The sequence below is a fragment of the Festucalex cinctus genome, chromosome 11 (genome assembly GCF_051991245.1).
Source record: "Festucalex cinctus isolate MCC-2025b chromosome 11, RoL_Fcin_1.0, whole genome shotgun sequence".
In the NCBI taxonomy this organism is placed as follows: domain Eukaryota; kingdom Metazoa; phylum Chordata; class Actinopteri; order Syngnathiformes; family Syngnathidae; genus Festucalex; species Festucalex cinctus.
The window spans coordinates 20,617,787-20,634,086 of record NC_135421.1 but is presented as its reverse complement, the minus strand read 5'-3'; the positions used below and the strand labels follow the sequence as shown (position 1 = coordinate 20,634,086).

At 40.7% G+C, this 16,300-nt stretch overlaps 2 protein-coding genes and 1 non-coding gene across 8 annotated transcripts; 2 read left to right on the top strand and 1 right to left on the bottom strand.

Moving 5' to 3' along the window:
* The first annotated feature begins 551 nt into the window (after positions 1–551).
* On the top strand, positions 552–6,323 carry glb1l (galactosidase, beta 1-like). 2 transcript variants are annotated; one of them, XM_077536686.1, is made up of 16 exons: positions 552–835; positions 1,493–1,662; positions 1,750–1,900; positions 2,050–2,110; positions 2,190–2,284; positions 2,369–2,543; positions 2,624–2,682; positions 2,763–2,884; positions 3,052–3,092; positions 3,175–3,293; positions 3,388–3,462; positions 4,358–4,444; positions 4,515–4,628; positions 4,709–4,840; positions 4,925–5,143; positions 5,222–6,323. In XM_077536686.1, exons 1-16 carry the CDS (start codon positions 776–778, stop codon positions 5,414–5,416), a joined length of 1,875 nt encoding a protein of 624 aa, XP_077392812.1. In that variant the 5' UTR covers positions 552–775; the 3' UTR covers positions 5,417–6,323. The 2 variants fall into 2 exon arrangements, with proteins under 2 accessions (XP_077392812.1, XP_077392811.1); XM_077536685.1 differs by having other exon boundaries at positions 554–835; positions 2,363–2,543; positions 5,222–6,320.
* Positions 1,029–14,835, bottom strand: ankzf1 (ankyrin repeat and zinc finger peptidyl tRNA hydrolase 1). Of its 5 annotated transcripts, none has more exons than XM_077536679.1 (17): positions 14,714–14,835; positions 14,032–14,167; positions 13,855–13,949; positions 10,629–10,731; positions 10,329–10,540; positions 10,039–10,148; positions 9,696–9,849; positions 9,365–9,587; positions 9,168–9,278; positions 8,869–9,048; positions 7,625–7,732; positions 7,285–7,534; positions 7,060–7,171; positions 6,817–6,984; positions 6,670–6,740; positions 3,718–6,582; positions 1,029–1,881 (listed from the first exon to the last, which is right to left on the bottom strand). In XM_077536679.1, exons 2-16 carry the CDS (start codon positions 14,156–14,158, stop codon positions 6,456–6,458), a joined length of 2,151 nt encoding a protein of 716 aa, XP_077392805.1. In that variant the 5' UTR covers positions 14,159–14,167; positions 14,714–14,835; the 3' UTR covers positions 1,029–1,881; positions 3,718–6,455. The 5 variants fall into 5 exon arrangements, with proteins under 5 accessions (XP_077392805.1, XP_077392807.1, XP_077392808.1 ...); XM_077536681.1 differs by having other exon boundaries at positions 8,869–9,045; XM_077536682.1 differs by having other exon boundaries at positions 9,180–9,278.
* Positions 14,836–15,198: 363 nt separating this feature from the next.
* On the top strand, positions 15,199–15,271 carry trnak-uuu (transfer RNA lysine (anticodon UUU)). The gene has a single exon. It is a non-coding gene; the product is annotated as a tRNA-Lys (tRNA).
* Positions 15,272–16,300: the final 1,029 nt, after the last annotated feature.

Here is a 16,300-nt window from a genome sequence, read left to right as displayed (position 1 = left end):
TTGTGTTAGTTCAATAAATTTGTACCAAAATAAGAGCGTCCGCCATATTGAATGCGTCAGATAGTCCCCTAATGCGAGTCAATGAACATAACTTCAAAATTCCACTCATTCACCCGTTCACATACAAACGAATATTATTTAGGGAATTTGTGGCACAAAAAAAAAACGACTAATGTATTTATTTAAATATTTATCGTCACAGTAACTGTTACTTTATTCCTAAAGACTCAGGTAAAAATACTAATTAGTTAAGTAAAAAAAAAAAAAAAAGCACATTGTGTAGTCTGAAATGTACTTTATTATAAAAGTCTACATTTTTACTCAACGAACAACAACAAAAAAAGCACATATAATAATAGTTTGCCTTTAGAAAACGTAATAAAGTCCAGATACCTGAAAAATGTAGTAATTGTTCAATTTTGGCTTTCACTAACGGCTTTGTACCTTTTCAAAACGCACAAAAATGTAAATGCGAGCCTTTTTTTTTTTTTTTCATTCGCTCAACTGTATCACATCCAATATGGCGACTTCATTAACGCAGAAGTAACAGCCTGAAGTGGTGTCTACTTTACCATACCATCCGGAAGACGCCCACCTCCGACGTACAGTACATCACATGATGGCGCATGGTATCGCTCGATAACAACAAACTAGAACGTTCTCGTTTATGTTTTTTTTTTTTTTTTTTTTTTAGCCGAAGTGCTCTAAGCACAAACAATGTTGAACACACAACATTTTTAGCTTCTGTTGCAGGAAAAGGCGAAAGGCAGCCAAAATGCACGCGAGTGTCTTGTTCTCCATCACAGTGAGCATTGTGTGTTCTACTGCCCATGGGGTAAGACTACATGCAACGTGTACAGTACACTTCTCTTTTCATATACTTCAAAGAACCTATCAATTAAGTCAATAATATTAATTACTTTGTCTACATATAGGTATATAACAATGCCAGAACTTACCAATGTCTATGTATATTGTGTGACGTATTCTTATTCGGCTGTATTAAAAATGTGCTTTTACAAACTAGATATTGCAGAAAAATATTTTAATTACATGCAGTAGAATACAGTTTTCATCTTTGCTAATATAAAAAAGCAAATAATAACGGTGTTATTCAAAACAAGTTTAACTTTTTGTCCAAACCCCGTTTAGTGCTAATTCCAAACAAGATTTGAAAGTTTGTTTTCAATCGCTTCCCCTTGTTCTTAGTTAACGTCCCTTTTTTTTTTTTTTTTTTCCTTTCTCAAAACATCTACAGTAACGATTATGTTCCACTCCTTTGTCAAAATAGGCTGCGCAGGTTTGTGCTCTACTGAGTGACAAATCAATTGGTCGACTTCAAACGCACAATACTTCACTTACCAATTTCTACACATGTTGTGTTATTTATTCTTATTCGGTTGGATTAAAAATGTGCCTTTACAAACTAGATATTTCTGGGGATTTTTTTTTATTTTTTATTTTTTTATTAGAATATGTTCTCCTCTTGCAGTTGTCACCTGAGAGATCATTCACAATAGACTACAAAAACAATTGTTTCCTGAAAGATGGAAAGCCCTTTCAGTACATCTCAGGCAGCATTCACTACTCCCGAATCCCACGTTTCTACTGGAAGGATCGCCTGCTCAAGATGTACATGGCGGGACTCGACGCCATCCAAATGTAAGCCTGAAGAAATCACAAACAACTTTGAGATCAATAATGTATGACTATCAGATGTGTTTTTTTTTTTTGTGGTCACAAACACAGATATGTTCCTTGGAACTTTCACGAAACCGTGGAGGGGATCCACAACTTCAAAGGGGACCGGGATTTGGAGCATTTCTTGGGTCTGGCCAATCAGACGGGCCTATTGGTGATCCTGCGCCCAGGCCCGTACATCTGTGCCGAATGGGAGATGGTAAGAAATCACTGTTTGTATTCATTTCCATAAAAGTGTTAAGGACAGAGGACTCTTATATTCCGAATACAATCAAACTGCCAATCTCTTAATTTAATCAAATTATGAAACCACAATCACACAGCTTCAAACTAATGTGACTCTTACAGGGTGGGTTGCCAGCCTGGTTACTCCAAAGAAACAACATTACACTACGTTCAGCTGATACAGGTACAACAGACAAATATGAGGAAATGCACGTTATTTATTTTTGTTTGACATATAGCTTCAAATTATTTTTGTTCTCCAGATTATTTGCAGGCAGTCACTAACTGGTTTGCTGTTCTCCTCCCCAAAATGACGCCTTGGTTGTATGTCAATGGCGGAAACATCATTAGTGTCCAGGTAAACGGGATAACAGCAGAAGTTGAAAGTTCATTTTCAAGTAATTGAAAATCGGATTGCTTCCATTGTCACCGTCAGGTTGAGAACGAGTACGGAAGCTACTACGCTTGTGACTACAACTACTTGCGTCACCTGCGGACTCTGCTGCGAGTTTTTCTGGGCAAGGACACCGTCCTGTTCACCACTGATGGCAACACGGACAAGGAAATGAGATGTGGAACCCTGGAGGGATTATACGCCACTGTGGACTTTGGCACAGGTTGACATTTGCAGGGAATTGTCCAGAAGTGGAGCGCATTTGATTGAAAGTCACAATTATTGCTATTTGTTGTTCACTAGGTGACAACATAACTGAAGCATTCAACAGGCAAAGGCAGTTTGAACCACAAGGTCCTTTGGTTAGTTGTAATGGAAAGTTATAGTTTCAATATTTAGTGATGTGTACAAAAAGTGAACTGTCTCTTTGATGATGTTGCAGGTGAATTCAGAGTATTACACGGGCTGGTTGGACCACTGGGGTGACGAGCATGCCATGGTTGATACTCAGAATGTCAGCAGAGGGTTAACAGAGATGCTAAGCATGGGCGCTAACGTCAATATGTACGTCCACACAAACGTGCGATACTTTTTTTTTTTTTTTTTTTTTTTCCTGCAGTAGAGCCTTAGGTTGAAGGCTTGGTTGACATCCATTTTGTTTGGATTTGAAAATAATTTTGTTTCGCTGTGGACAGAATTCACCGACATTTTGATTTACGTTTTCTCTACAGGTACATGTTTGAAGGCGGGACCAACTTTGGCTACTGGAATGGTGCGGTTTCAATTCACTGCTCACGATTACGGTATTCAAAATCTCATCTGTGTCTCTCATCTCTTGTCATGCCATGCAAAAGGTGCTGACCACGACACCAGGTTCCGTCCCGTGGTGACAAGTTACGACTACGACGCCCCTCTATCGGAGGCAGGGGACCCCACGGACAAGCTGTTGGCCATCCGTGACGTCATTAAAACGGTTTGATGGATTTCCCCGCCGCAAACAATGTTTATGTAACACTTACACATGTACATAATAAGAGAAACACAGCATTGTGTTCTTTTCTCTGCAGTTTAAGGACATCCCCCTTGGACCCATGCCACCTGCTACTCCCAAATTCGCCTATGGCTTTGTGATGCTAAGAAAGGTACCTTTTTAATACCTGTTCCAATTCAAACAATTTGTCATTTTCCACAGCACAAGTTGTATTTAATTTACAAGAAGCCATTTTATTTATTTATTTTTAAACTCAATAAATTTGGCTTTTGCAGAAGTTTTTTTTTACAGCACACAGACGAAAATATTTAATTATTATTTTTTTATAATATATATTTTTGTTTTTAATAGAGAACAGTTTTGAACAAAATGAATACCATATTTCGTCTCTGTTCTAACCACTGACCTGAATATATGACTGGATAGTCGATAGCCCGTGCAAGCCGTTGAAGTCACAGGGCGGCCATCTTGCTCCTCCCATCTGAGGAGACATATACAGCTCGTAGGCAGTTAGTATCGGGGCGGGGGCGGGGTGGGGTGTTTGTGGCAGGGTGGTCACTTTTTTTTTTTTTTTACATGTAAAAAAAAACAAAACAAAAAAAACAAAAAAAACAAGTGGACAGTATGTGCTGCTTTGAAGGCCCCCTTTTTATCGCTCAGTTCCTTAGACCCCAATAATTACAATGTAGATTTGGCAGACGCATCTTTTGTTGAATTACAGTTATACGGTAATTCTTTAATTTAAAAATATACAAGTTTCCTCCTGTAAACTTCATTAAGCATATAAATGTATCTTATGGCAAGTTGTAAAATGTCTGAAGTCCTCTTGTTTATGTCTACCACATTTAGAACATCATAAATCACAAGTACTGTCTCAAATATTCTCCAGTTTTCATACTGTAAATGTATAGGCTCGTATACCGAGAAACCTTTCTTGGGAGGAGCAATATGGCGGCCTCCCGACTTCAAAAGTCTCGGCCTATCCGCTATCCAGTCATATATTCAGATCAGTGGCTCTTAACAGATGCAAATTTTTCTTCCACCAGGTGGGCAACATCAGCAGTCTGTTGGACACACTTTCCGTGGGACCCGTTTCATCCAAGTACCCTTTGACTTTTGAGGAGCTCAAACAGGTAGCGCCACTCATGAAATAGAGAGAAGCCCCTTGGCTGCTTGTGTGTCTCACATCAATATTGTGTTTAGTTCTATGGATACGTGTTATATCAGACCACATTGCCCCGCGACCTCACAGAGCCTACGCCACTCATCTCTCCTCAAAATGGCGTCCGTGACCGTGCGTATGTGTCCGTCAATGGGGTAAGAAGCCCTCACAAATCGACTTAATGTTGCAATGCCAAGTCAAATCAAGTCTGAATTGGTCACAAATGTGTGAGCAGGTTTTCCAGGGTGTCTTGGAGAGAGACACCGTACTGGTGACGAACGTTACTGGACGACGGGGGGACATCGTGGACATCCTCGTGGAAAATATGGGAAGAGTTAACTTTGGGAGCCATATCAATGACTACAAGGCAAGGCGATGTTATTGTTTGTCCACTAAGGAAAGACTCAAATAAGAGTAACATGATTCTAAGGCCAAACTGCATCAATTCTAGGGTCTCGTCAGCAACCTTATCTTGGGCCAAGATGTACTAACTGACTGGAAAATGTACCCTTTGGACATTGATGCGACCATTGCTGCTGGATGGCCTCACACGTTTAGCCTCCACGACCAAACAAATGGACCCTCTAATGGGCCAACCTTCTACATGGGAACATTGCAGCCCAGTGGTGTAGCATGGGACACGTTTCTCAAGCTAAACGAATGGACAAAGGTACAATGACAAAACGCATACAATTGAATTGAAGTTTTCCCATCTTGATCCACTTTTTTTTTTGTTCCACCTTCTTAGGGTCAGGTTTGGATCAATGGTGTCAATCTGGGGCGATACTGGCCAGCCAGGGGCCCGCAGCAGACACTTTATGTTCCCGGACCCCTGCTCAGCGCTACCCTGCCCAACAACATCACAGTGTTTGAACTGGAGGGGGCGCCAGCACACTTAAGGGTGCTCTTCATGGACCGACCCCTGCTCAAAAGCCGCAGCTGATAAGTCGTGACGCTCGAGTTTGAAACAATAAAACGCGGGCGATGCTTGTGGCAATCCAGCATAAAAGATTTTATTACTTTGAACTCTGTTGTTTTGTACAAAAGGAATATGAGGGCGACAGTGAAAACGAGATCTATACACGAATCAACATGAAAGAAAAGAAAAACCTAATATGAGGTGAAAGGGATCATCTACTAATTAGAAGACGTTTGAATCATAAATGGTCAAATAAAAAGGCTATTGTAAAGAGATTTTTTGGCAAATTCCTACATAAGGCAGCTTTAAAAGTGCTGTTGTTGTATTTAAAAGAAAGAAAAAAAGAAGGTGCTTGCTGAAAATTGCTTTTGTCTTTTTATGTCTGCGCATAATGTTAGTCATCCAGGTAAAGATAATCCGGTTGAACTGAGAAAACTGGATTCTTTTTGTTTTAAAAAATCTGTTCTTATTCTCCAAAAGTGCTCAAAAAATGACTGAGTCAGGAGAATAAAAGTCCTAATTCTAAATCTATGGTCATATTATTTGTATTATTTTTTAAACAGCCTTCATCTTAGAGAATGAGGTTGTGTTAAAGTTTGTTTGTTTGTTTTTAATTAAAAAAAGACAAATTATTTCAGGAAAAAAATTCAAAATGTATTTAATAACAGGTGGACCTCTGGGTTTGTGTGGTCATTTTGACAGTGGCTTGTTCAAGTTTAAAAAAAAAATGGTTGGAAAAAAAATGCAATTCTGTTAACATTATTTGTGATGTTGCAATCTTATTCTTAAAAAGCTTGACTTCTCCCCCCCTCAATTTTTTTGTTCCCCTTTTTCAGTGTGGCACCAATGCTCCTTCATGGTTTAGCATTTGACAGTCCAACATTGATGCAATGACAATTTATTTTTACCCCATAAGGGTAAAACTTAATCTTTTATAAAGACTATTATTTTTTTTATTTTTTTTACAATACAGATGCTGATCGACAGATCTGTGATTCATCTTTATATTTTACAAACCTCTAAGGGACCTAGCCATATAAGAGGTACCTTCCTTTTAGAGTCTTTAGCTCTTTCCTGTTGCAGCATTAGCGTTGCGATGTGCTTGCACACAGCGAGGGGTGCAGAAGGAGAAATCCAGATAGTGGAATGGGATCTTGCCCAGCAGAGACTCTCCACACTGCCAGCACCTCCTGGTGATAAACCATGCAACAACACAAACTAGACATTTGGTGGACATTTTGTGACACCTTGTGGTTGTGGACACAAAAAGGTCTTACTTGACGTTGGAGATGTTGGCTCCTGTTGCAGCCACTTGCTCTGCCAACCTTCTCTCAGCGGCCAAAGCTCTCTGGTGTTAAAAAACGAAATATTTACTGCATGCGGGAATTCAAATGAGGAGAAAATAAACATGCACAAGAAGTCACCTTTTCCCTATCTGATAAAGAAGCAAACTTCTTCTTTTCCTCCAGTTCAATTTCCTGCTTCCTCTTCTCCTCCTTTTGTGTCTTTTCACGTTGTTTTTTCAGCGCTTTTTGAGCCTTTTTCTTCTCCGTCTTCATCGATTCAATCTCCGCCGTTAATGGCCCGGGTACCTTTGGGGAGCGCAGATGCTAAAAGTCTGTTTTATTTGAGCGCCTGTGCCAAAGTTGAGATACTAAGCCTCTTACCCGAGCCTTGTTGTAGTCATATTTGTCAGGATTGTCACCCATGTATTTACGAAACACGTTCCTGGTGTCCTTGTCGGGGCTGACGTTATATGGGGTCTGCCCTTTCCTATCACTGTGGGAGATGCTTGTGTTACAGCTTCATTCCAAAACGGATTAATTCTCACCCCATAATAACAAATTTTGAGGTATATGCAAAAACAAAAAGATAATAAATGCTATTCCTACCTGCATGCCGGATCAGCTCCAGCATCTAGCAGCAGCCTGACCACAGCCTTCTGAGCAGCCGCCGCTGCGACGTGCAGCAAAGTGAACCCCGAAGAGTCAATGTGCTTATTAAGAAGAGTCAAAGGACTGGCGGCGTCTACAGGCTCTCCGGAAGGATGGAGGAGACGGCACAAGGCATCCACATCTCCAACCTTGCAGGCTGTGAAGAGAGCATCCCTCAGGCTGTACTCCCAGGAGTCCTCCACCGCTTCTACGGGAGGTCAATGCATGTTAGTACAGTGGAACCACTAAACAAAATCATTTCTCCCATTCGCCGCTGTAATGATGAGTGCAAATGTACCATCAGGTCGTTTCTTCCTCCTACTCTTGTTCTTGGGTAGTGTCCGCTGAGGGGTGACATCTTCCTCATTGATGTCATCTACTTCTGCGTCACTGAGGTCTCCCATATCTGAGTGAGAATTATTGTTGTTTTTCGCTTTATTAATACCGAGGTTATTTTAGTTAAAGGTGGATTCAAATATTTTTTTTGTCGCCGCGTCTGTCATGACTCTCGTGATTCTTGATACATTCTCGTTGGTTCTCGTCTAGTCAAGTTTGTTAAAATCTTATTTGTGTCTGCGTGTTTGGGATCCAACCCCAGAACATAACAGTGTATTCCAGGTGGATCATCTTCACGATTGTTTCTCGATCCTGTCAATCAGTCTGCGTAACAACGATGCGCGTGCTCGTTCCGAGCTGCCCATGCGCACTTTGAGTGTTTGTAGCATGTAGCTAGCTTCGTGTCGTGAGCTTCGGATTCAGCCATTTATCGTTGTAGCTCCACCTAACTGACCGCATACTTTGAAAAGATCTGAGAGCCGCAATAGGACACCCGTATGAAGCGAGGCCGGCTGCAGAGACTGATGAAGATGATGATGAAGATGAGCTTGCATGTTAGCGACATTTGAGAGGCGTTTCCCCCGGACGAGCAGGAGAGCTGGTAGGATGGGTCTTTCGCATGCGCAGTTTTTTTTTTAAACGTGAAAAACAGATGTTTGGCTTCCACTTTTCAATAAAAATAAAAAACAATTTCATTCAGGAAATAAAAACAAAAATGCTCTTTTAAAAAACGAAAACAAACTATATTTTATGTTTAAAAAAAACTAACTATAATTATAGCAAGTTTTAGTCTTTGGCAATTAATTTAATGCATGAGCCTTTGGGGATGATTTTAAATGTGGTTTTAAGTAAAGTAGATTTATTTTGATATTAACCAGAATAAGGACGTTTGAAAGTGTGTGTCACAGAAGTGACGTCATCTATCAACAGCCAATAGAAAGCATCTTCAGATGACGTCGCTCCCATGGTGTTTTTTTAAATAATACACTTTTTTTTTTTTTTTTACTGAAACTGAGTAAAACTAAACATTTATTAAATAACTACAACTAATAAAAGCTAATAGAACCACCCTGGAAACGAATTAAAACTAACTGAATTTAAAAAACAAAACTCAAAACGAAATAAAAACTACCTGAAATGAAAAATTCCAAAACTATAATAACCCTGATTAATACCAAATGTGTGACTTTGGAAAGTGAGACACACCCTCTTCTTCTTGTCTGTTTTCCTCCTCCTTCTTCCTCCTCCTCCTCCACCTCCTCCGATTGTGTCTGGAGGGTTGGATGTCAAACTCCTTGAGGTCCTGTGTTCCAATGGTCGACTCCACCATCTCAAGCTGGATCTCACCTCCTTCTTCCCCATCTGAGCTGCTCTGGATATCGTCTGCTGAGGTACAAAGAACAAATTCTTAGTGGTAGACTATATGTTTTTTTTTTTTCATAGCCACAGAATGATTCTCAAAGGAAATTCTCTTGGATGGAATCAGAAATCGAGCAATTTCTGACCTTGAAACTCACCTTCCTCTTGTTCAGTCCTCAGTGATGCTGCAGGTTGGACAGTCTTCTTCCATGCCTTATTTGATCCGCTGCTGAAAATGGACACGTCAGTGTCCTTCCCTGGATGAAGACACCATACAACATCTGTGTGACAAAGCATGTTACACACATATAGCACCATACAAGTTAGTAGTAATTCCATTTACCGTAAACTTGAACAGAGGAAAGCACATTGTGTACCCGCTGTACTTCCCGAAAGGTCGCCCTGCGCGTGGCGAAGGGAATGCTGCGGATCCTGGCGTCCTTTTTGTCTAGCGGACTCGTGTGACCGCCAAAGAAGATTGTCTTATTGTAGCTTGGAGCTCGTACGAATACGGCAGAGGCTTCCTTCAAGTGATCGCCCCAGGTCACCATGAGATCCTGAATGTCCTGTAAAAATGTGGTACGACGCGATGTTTACATATGATGGCGGTTTTGAGCGACCTTTCCCAAGCAGGATGATCAAACTACAAACTACAGAGGTTGTGTTATACTTGCCTTGACTAGCGCTGCCTCGTTATAGCGTCTCAGAGCGGCTCCCGCGGATCTTGGCGCGTGGCCCCGGTTTTGAGAATCCCTGAGTCCTTGGGCGGTGCCCCTCTTCGCTCGCACAGTGTATCGGTGGAAGGTCTTGTGCTGAAGGACTTCTTTCCTTGAGGAAGTAAAAGCAAAATGTTGAGAAACATTGGGCAAATGATGGAGCACGTTTGGCGCATTCTGTTTTGCTTCAATTTCTTCAAGTCAGAATTAATCACCAACCAACTACACACAACTGAAATACTTTTTAATAATCAATTGATCAAGCCATCCCTACTACAAAGGTGATCAAAACAAAGCATACCCTTGGAATACAGCGCCAGCAAAATGGCCACCGCCTGTCATGAGGATTATCCACAGTGTCCTCTTGTTGATAGACTTTAAGCAGCACTCCAGAGCTTGCTCTTCATCTGACTGACCAAATAAAATGATCATTAATAGAATTTAAAATAAAATATAATAAAATAAAAAGCGAGAGGCAAACGTGATTGCCTCATAAATAAATCTTTGTAGGGTATTTCTCCATAATTTTTGTACACCTCTCAAAAAACAAACAAACCAAAAAAAAAAACTTAGCCTAAACTCAAGCCTTACCTTTCCATGTAGAACGCAGCGGTAGATTGACATGTACTGTCCCGCTAAATCCCGGAACACCACTTTGCTGGAGAGCCTGCCTGTCATTAAGCTAGTATCATCCGAGTTGTCATCATCCCCACCAGCGGCGCTCCAGCCCGTTTCTGCCTCATCCTGATCGGATTCTTCCTCCACCGAGTCAGACTCTGAACCTGAGATACTTGACAAATCTCCTGTGTAGCGATAAAGACAAAACGGAAGGCAGGAGTGGAGGCGACGCATGATGTCCAACTGTAAACTACCATGCGGGATTTTACTTACCAGCTCCAGTCTTCCTCTCAAACTCCTCGGTGGTGACTGGCGGCTTTCCTGACATCTTTAGTCTCAAGTTGAATCGATGCCAGTCGAGCTTGTAGTGTTCCATCTGAAATTTTGGGGAACATGTGTATTTGAGTTCATGTCAAAAAAGTTAACGTTAGTATAAAAATACAACAGAACCTTGGTTGCAGTGAATCTTTTCCAGCCCCAGAATTATGTTATATTTCCGTACCTTATTCCCATTATGTACAGTAAAAATAAATACTGCGCATATACACTGTTTATGTAAACTAGGCAAGGCAAGGCAAGGCAAGGCAAGTTTATTTGTATAGCACATTTCATACACAAGGCAACTCAATGTGCTTTACACGAGGAAAGACAACACATAAGCATCAAGAAACAGTAGTTAACATTCAGAGGAAGAAAACTAAATAAAAATAGGTTACAAACTAACAATCTTAAAACATTATTCAACAAACTTTTAAAAAATGTAACATAAGGAAGTTTAAAATGATAATAAAAAAAAAAATAAAAAAATAAAATAAAAATAAAAATAAAAATAATAATTAAAAAAACACTTAATTAAAGCTGTTTAAAAGTCCCTAATCAAAGGTATAAGAAAAAAGCAGTTTTTAACCTGGATTTGAAAGCATTTACACTCGGGGCTGACTTCACTTCTGTTGGTAGCCTATTCCATCTGTGTGCAGCATAATAGCTAAATGCAGCTTCACCATGTTTACTTCGAACTCTGGGTTCCACTAGTTGGCCCAAGTCTGTCGATCTCAGAGCCCTGCTGGGTTTGTACTCAATCAGCATTTCTGGGATATATTCAGGACCCAAACCATTTAGTGATTTATAGACGAGTAGCAGAACTTTAAAATCGATTCTACAGCTGACAGGGAGTCAGTGTAAATCCTTAAGTACTGGAGTAATATGTTCTGATCTTTTTGTTTTGGTCAGAACTCGAGCTGCAGCGTTCTGAATGAGCTGCAATTGTCTTATGTTCTTTTGAGAGAGTCCAGTCAGAAGACCGTTACAGTAATCTAGTCTGCTGGAGATAAAAGCATGGATAAGCTTCTCTTGGTCTGCTTGACGCATGCAGTCCTTCAGTCTGGATATGTTTTTCAGCTGGTAAAAGGCTGTTTTAGTGATAAATTTAATATGATTACTGAAGGTCAGATCTGAGTCTATTAATACCCCAAGATTTCGAACTTGGTCTTTAGTTTCTAAAGACAGTGACTCAAGCTGTTTTTTAACAGCAATCCTCTTTTCTTTATTGCCGAAAACAATGAGCTCCGTTTTGTTTTCGTTCAGCTGAAGGAAATTTTGGTTCATCCAGTTGTTAACTTGCTCTAGAGAATGACACAATGCGTTAATAGAACTGCTGTCATTTGGGGACATAGATAAATACAGTTGTGTGTCATCTGCATAACTATGATAGTCAACATCGGTGTTCTGAAGCATTTGACCCAAAGGTAACATATACAGACTGAACAACAGGGGTCCAAGGACTGACCCTTGAGGGACCCCACATGTCATGGCCTTTCGATCAGATTCAAAATTTCCAATGGTCACAAAGTAACTCCTTTCCTCCAAATAGGACCTGAACCATTTAAGGACTGTTCCATTTAACCCCACCCAAGTTTCCAGCCTGTCTAACAGTATATTATGATCAATCGTGTCAAATGCTGCACTGAGGTCCAACAAGACGAGCACTGATACCTTCCCTGCATCAGTGCTCAATCTTATATCATTCAGTACTTTAATCAGAGCTGTTTCTGTACTGTGATGAGGTCGGAAACCTGACTGGAATTTATCCAAAAGTCCGTTTAAGCTCAAAAAATTGCTGAGGAACTAGGTCCAAAATGGCTGCCAAATTCCACAATGCAATGCGGCTTTGGGATCCGCGTTGCATTGTCAGATAAAATCTGGGGCTCGCCGTATCCGTGGTGAATGTAAACAATCATATTCAGCCAATGAAAAGACGCCATGTTAACAGGAAATAAATGGAAAGGGATTTACATGTCGGAAAAGGGTGAAGTGGCCTCTCCGGGTCGCGGGTGAGATCCCTGCCCCAAGTGGAGGAGTTCAAGTATCTTGGGGTCTTGCTCAGGAGTGAGGGCAGGATGGAGCGAGAGATCGACAAGCGGATCGGTGCAGAGTCTGCAGTGATGCGGACTCTTTATCGGTCCGTCGTGGGGAAGAAAGAGCTGAGCCAAAAGGCGAAGCTCTCGATTTACCAGTTGATCTACGTTCCGACCCTCACCTATGGTGACGAGCTGTAGGTCGTGACCGAAAGAACAAGATCCCGGATACAATGAGTCTCCTCCACAGGGTGTCCGGGCTCTCCCTTAGAGATAGGGTGAGAAGCTCCGTCATCCAGGAGGGACTCGGAGTCGAGCTGCTGCTCCTCCGCGTTGAGAGGAGCCAGCTGAGGTGGCTCGGGCATCTGGTTCGGATGCCTCCTGGACGCCTCCCTAGAGAGGTGTTCCAGGCATGTCCCACCGGCGGGAGGCCCCGGGGAAGACCCAGGACACGCTGGAGAGACTATGTCTCTCGGCTGGCCTGGGAACGCCTTGGGATACCGCCGGTGGAGCTGGTTGAAGTGGCTGGGGAAAGGGAAGCCTGGGTTTCCCTCCTAAAGCTGCTGCCCCCGTGACACGACCTCGGATAAGCAGTAGAAGATGGATGGATGGATGGATGGATGGATGGATGGATAAGGAAACAGTCCACAAAGACTGGCTAACACTATCACCAGCGAGCTGTTTAACCATAGCTGAAGATGCAACCTGGGTGGACCTTGGGCCAACATAGCTCCTCCTTCCATGGAGGGCCGACTTCGCCACCTCAGCTGAATTCACCAAACTTTAAAGTTTTTTTTATTTATTTTTTGTTCTCTCAGGTGTTGAGAAAATGTTATACACATTAGATTTATTATAATTACAATAGTACACATACCAGAACACAAACATCTTTCTCATGTTTGGCTATTACTTCCTTTATAACCACTAAAAATACATTTCAGCTTCCAAGAATACTTCGTAATCATTGCGGCCACACTGAGCGCTAATTTAAAGAAAATAAAACCATTTACACAGCATCAGAAAAAGCCATGCTAAAACTGTCCGTAAACCGAAAATAGGTAATAAACCAATATAATTTTTCCTTGAAAATGTACTTTGTGAACCAAGTCACTCGTAATGAGAGGTTCCACTGTAAAAGCGTTCACCTGTTCTTCACGGTTAAAGAACGAGCATCTGCAGGCCGAGCAGGCCATCTTATCCAAGACCTCTCTGACATCCTCGGCCGTTTTATCCTCAAGCTCTGAAATCAAAGAAATTCAAAAATGACAACCATTCATTATTAACATAACAAAAGTATTATGCAAATATAGCACGCTTTTTACTTTCTGTAGCTGGCTCTCCTTTAGCACTTTGCTTTAGGATGGGGTTAACTTCACTAAGTCCTGTTAAGGCCTCATCTTGGGAGGACAAATCAAATATGGAGCAGTAGTCCGGACTCACTGGCTTCATGGCAAACACCTGGAACAGCATATGAGGCAGAGGCAGAGGCAGAGAGTTTAAGGCAAGCCAAGTTTGTGAGAACCCATAGTGCTATACAGAAGCTAAGACAAAACGGTTACAAACAACCCCAACATAAAAGTGTTAGGTGTTGTAATGACAACATGAAACAGCAGAACTACAAAACACATGGGTTAACAAGCAAATAGCAAGATGAAGAAAAGGTGAAATAATGATTTTGATTTAAATGTTCAGTTGAGACGCACAGAAACATAATGCTGCTTGTTCTGAAGAGCACTCAGGTGTCACCCTGACTACCTGGAAGTCTGCTAGAGCAGTGTTTCTCAACCCGAGGAACACTATCCAGTCTGTAAAGTAACAGAAATAATCGTGTAGTGTTTGAGACAAAACGCAATTTAAACACATAGCTAGTCATTGATTGCGATGGATCCAGCCTATGCTAAAAAAAAAAATACAGTATGTAATGTCCGATGTTAAAACAGCTAATCAATAATGAATTAATATTTAAAAGAATATACAATTTATACTTAAAACAATCCAACTTACCAAAAATTGGCACGAAAGTTGCACTATTGCATTACATTGACGTCAGTTGACACACCGGCAATCACTTCCTTGTTTGAGTTCGGTGTTGTTAAGCAAAGCAGAGATTTTAACAGCGCCTCCGCTGGCCGCCATTGTGTATTGTTTGTACGTTTAAACCAACCAGTCACAATAATTGTTTCTTGTTTTTTTGTATTCATCACTATATCATAAAACATTTCTGTAATATATAAAATGTTAAATGATGATAAATGATGTAATCATAGCGTTTTGATCAGTCGAACGAATCCCTGCCTTGACTCAAAAGTGCCAGCAGATGTCGCTGTCTATGCTAAGAACGAATTCGTGAAGTTTTTAGCGTTTTTCGGTACGAAGGAGTTCACAGCTCTTTGAAAAGCCCTTATCCTATATTTTTGGACCTTATTCTTTTTGCCTGGCTACTTTTTTTTTATCATATAAATAACAAAGTAATCCAATATTGTTGCAGAGCCCGGATAGCTCAGTCGGTAGAGCATCAGACTTTTAATCTGAGGGTCCAGGGTTCAAGTCCCTGTTCGGGCGCATATTTTTAGTTTTGTATTGTGCTATGATCATATTTTTATCCTATACTATTACGTCAGACTTTACAGGACATAAACCCTTACATGTAGACCAAACGCCTTGTCATTACTTGTAAAGATAGTAATTTGATAGAATCCAATTGTTATTACACTCAAGGCTATACCTAATATTATTCTACTGTCAGGGTTGTTGAGTAGGAAATAATGTTACTTACTTGTGGGACTAACAACTAACAGCACCGTTCAAATTTTTGAAACATAACCTACTGACTTATGACAATTATGGGGACCGTGTGTTAACTTTCATGTTGACTGCAGAGCACCAGTGTGGGGTCACACTAGTTTAGAACATTTTGGGGACTTTTGGCTTAGCCAAAAATGCCAATTTGATTTCAAAGTTGTCCAAAGTTGGCTAAATTGAATTGAATTAATGTCACACTGTCTTGATTTCACGAATAACCAACTATTTAATGCATCCCAACACCTTTTGCAGCTTTTTTCTTTTTTTTCTTTTTTTTACGTGTGTTGTTTTTGTTTCAAGCACACACCATTTTACTAACGTTCATGACTACATTTTATTTCATCATTGTCATTTAACTTAATTGAACTGGTCAAGGAAATAAGAAATGTTACTAGTTATGTTGTATGCACATTTTTAAGCACGGACTGCAATGAGTTTGATTGCAATTCTTGTCAAATCGCAAATGAATGGCATTGAAACAACAAAAAATATTTTTGTAGGTACAAGGCAAGAGCCTTCCCCGCTGTCGCCAAGCCGTACCAAACAACTACTACAAAAATGTGCCCATTTGTTTGCCTTTCTGTCACTGTTGCAGTTTCTCAGTATCTCCATATAAACCTAATGAAGAGGGCTGTTTGAATACCACTTCAAACTGAACCAGGATATTTGTTGGTCCATTCTTGAATCAAACCTGCTGTGAATTTTGGCTGTTTTTAAATAACAGTAAACTGCAAAAATAATCTCACCTAAAAGCCCAATACACCATAACTTAGTGTATAGCCTGTATCT

What these genes read in the sequence shown, in the direction of transcription:
- glb1l (XM_077536685.1), top strand. Translation starts at nt 776, where the DNA reads ATGCACGCGAGTGTCTTGTTCTCCATCACAGTGAGCATTGTGTGTTCT. An exon ending in ACTACGTTCAGCTGATACAG is followed by an intron (nt 2,111 to 2,189) that starts GTACAACAGACA and finishes TTTGTTCTCCAG; the next exon opens with ATTATTTGCAGGCAGTCACT. An exon ending in TCCGTGACGTCATTAAAACG is followed by an intron (nt 3,294 to 3,387) that starts GTTTGATGGATT and finishes TTTTCTCTGCAG; the next exon opens with TTTAAGGACATCCCCCTTGG.
- ankzf1 (XM_077536679.1), bottom strand. Translation starts at nt 14,158, where the DNA reads ATGAAGCCAGTGAGTCCGGACTACTGCTCCATATTTGATTTGTCCTCC. An exon ending in AGAGGAAGGTGAGTTTCAAG is followed by an intron (nt 9,049 to 9,167) that starts GTCAGAAATTGC and finishes TTTGTACCTCAG; the next exon opens with CAGACGATATCCAGAGCAGC. An exon ending in GGAGCTGATCCGGCATGCAG is followed by an intron (nt 7,172 to 7,284) that starts GTAGGAATAGCA and finishes CATCTCCCACAG; the next exon opens with TGATAGGAAAGGGCAGACCC.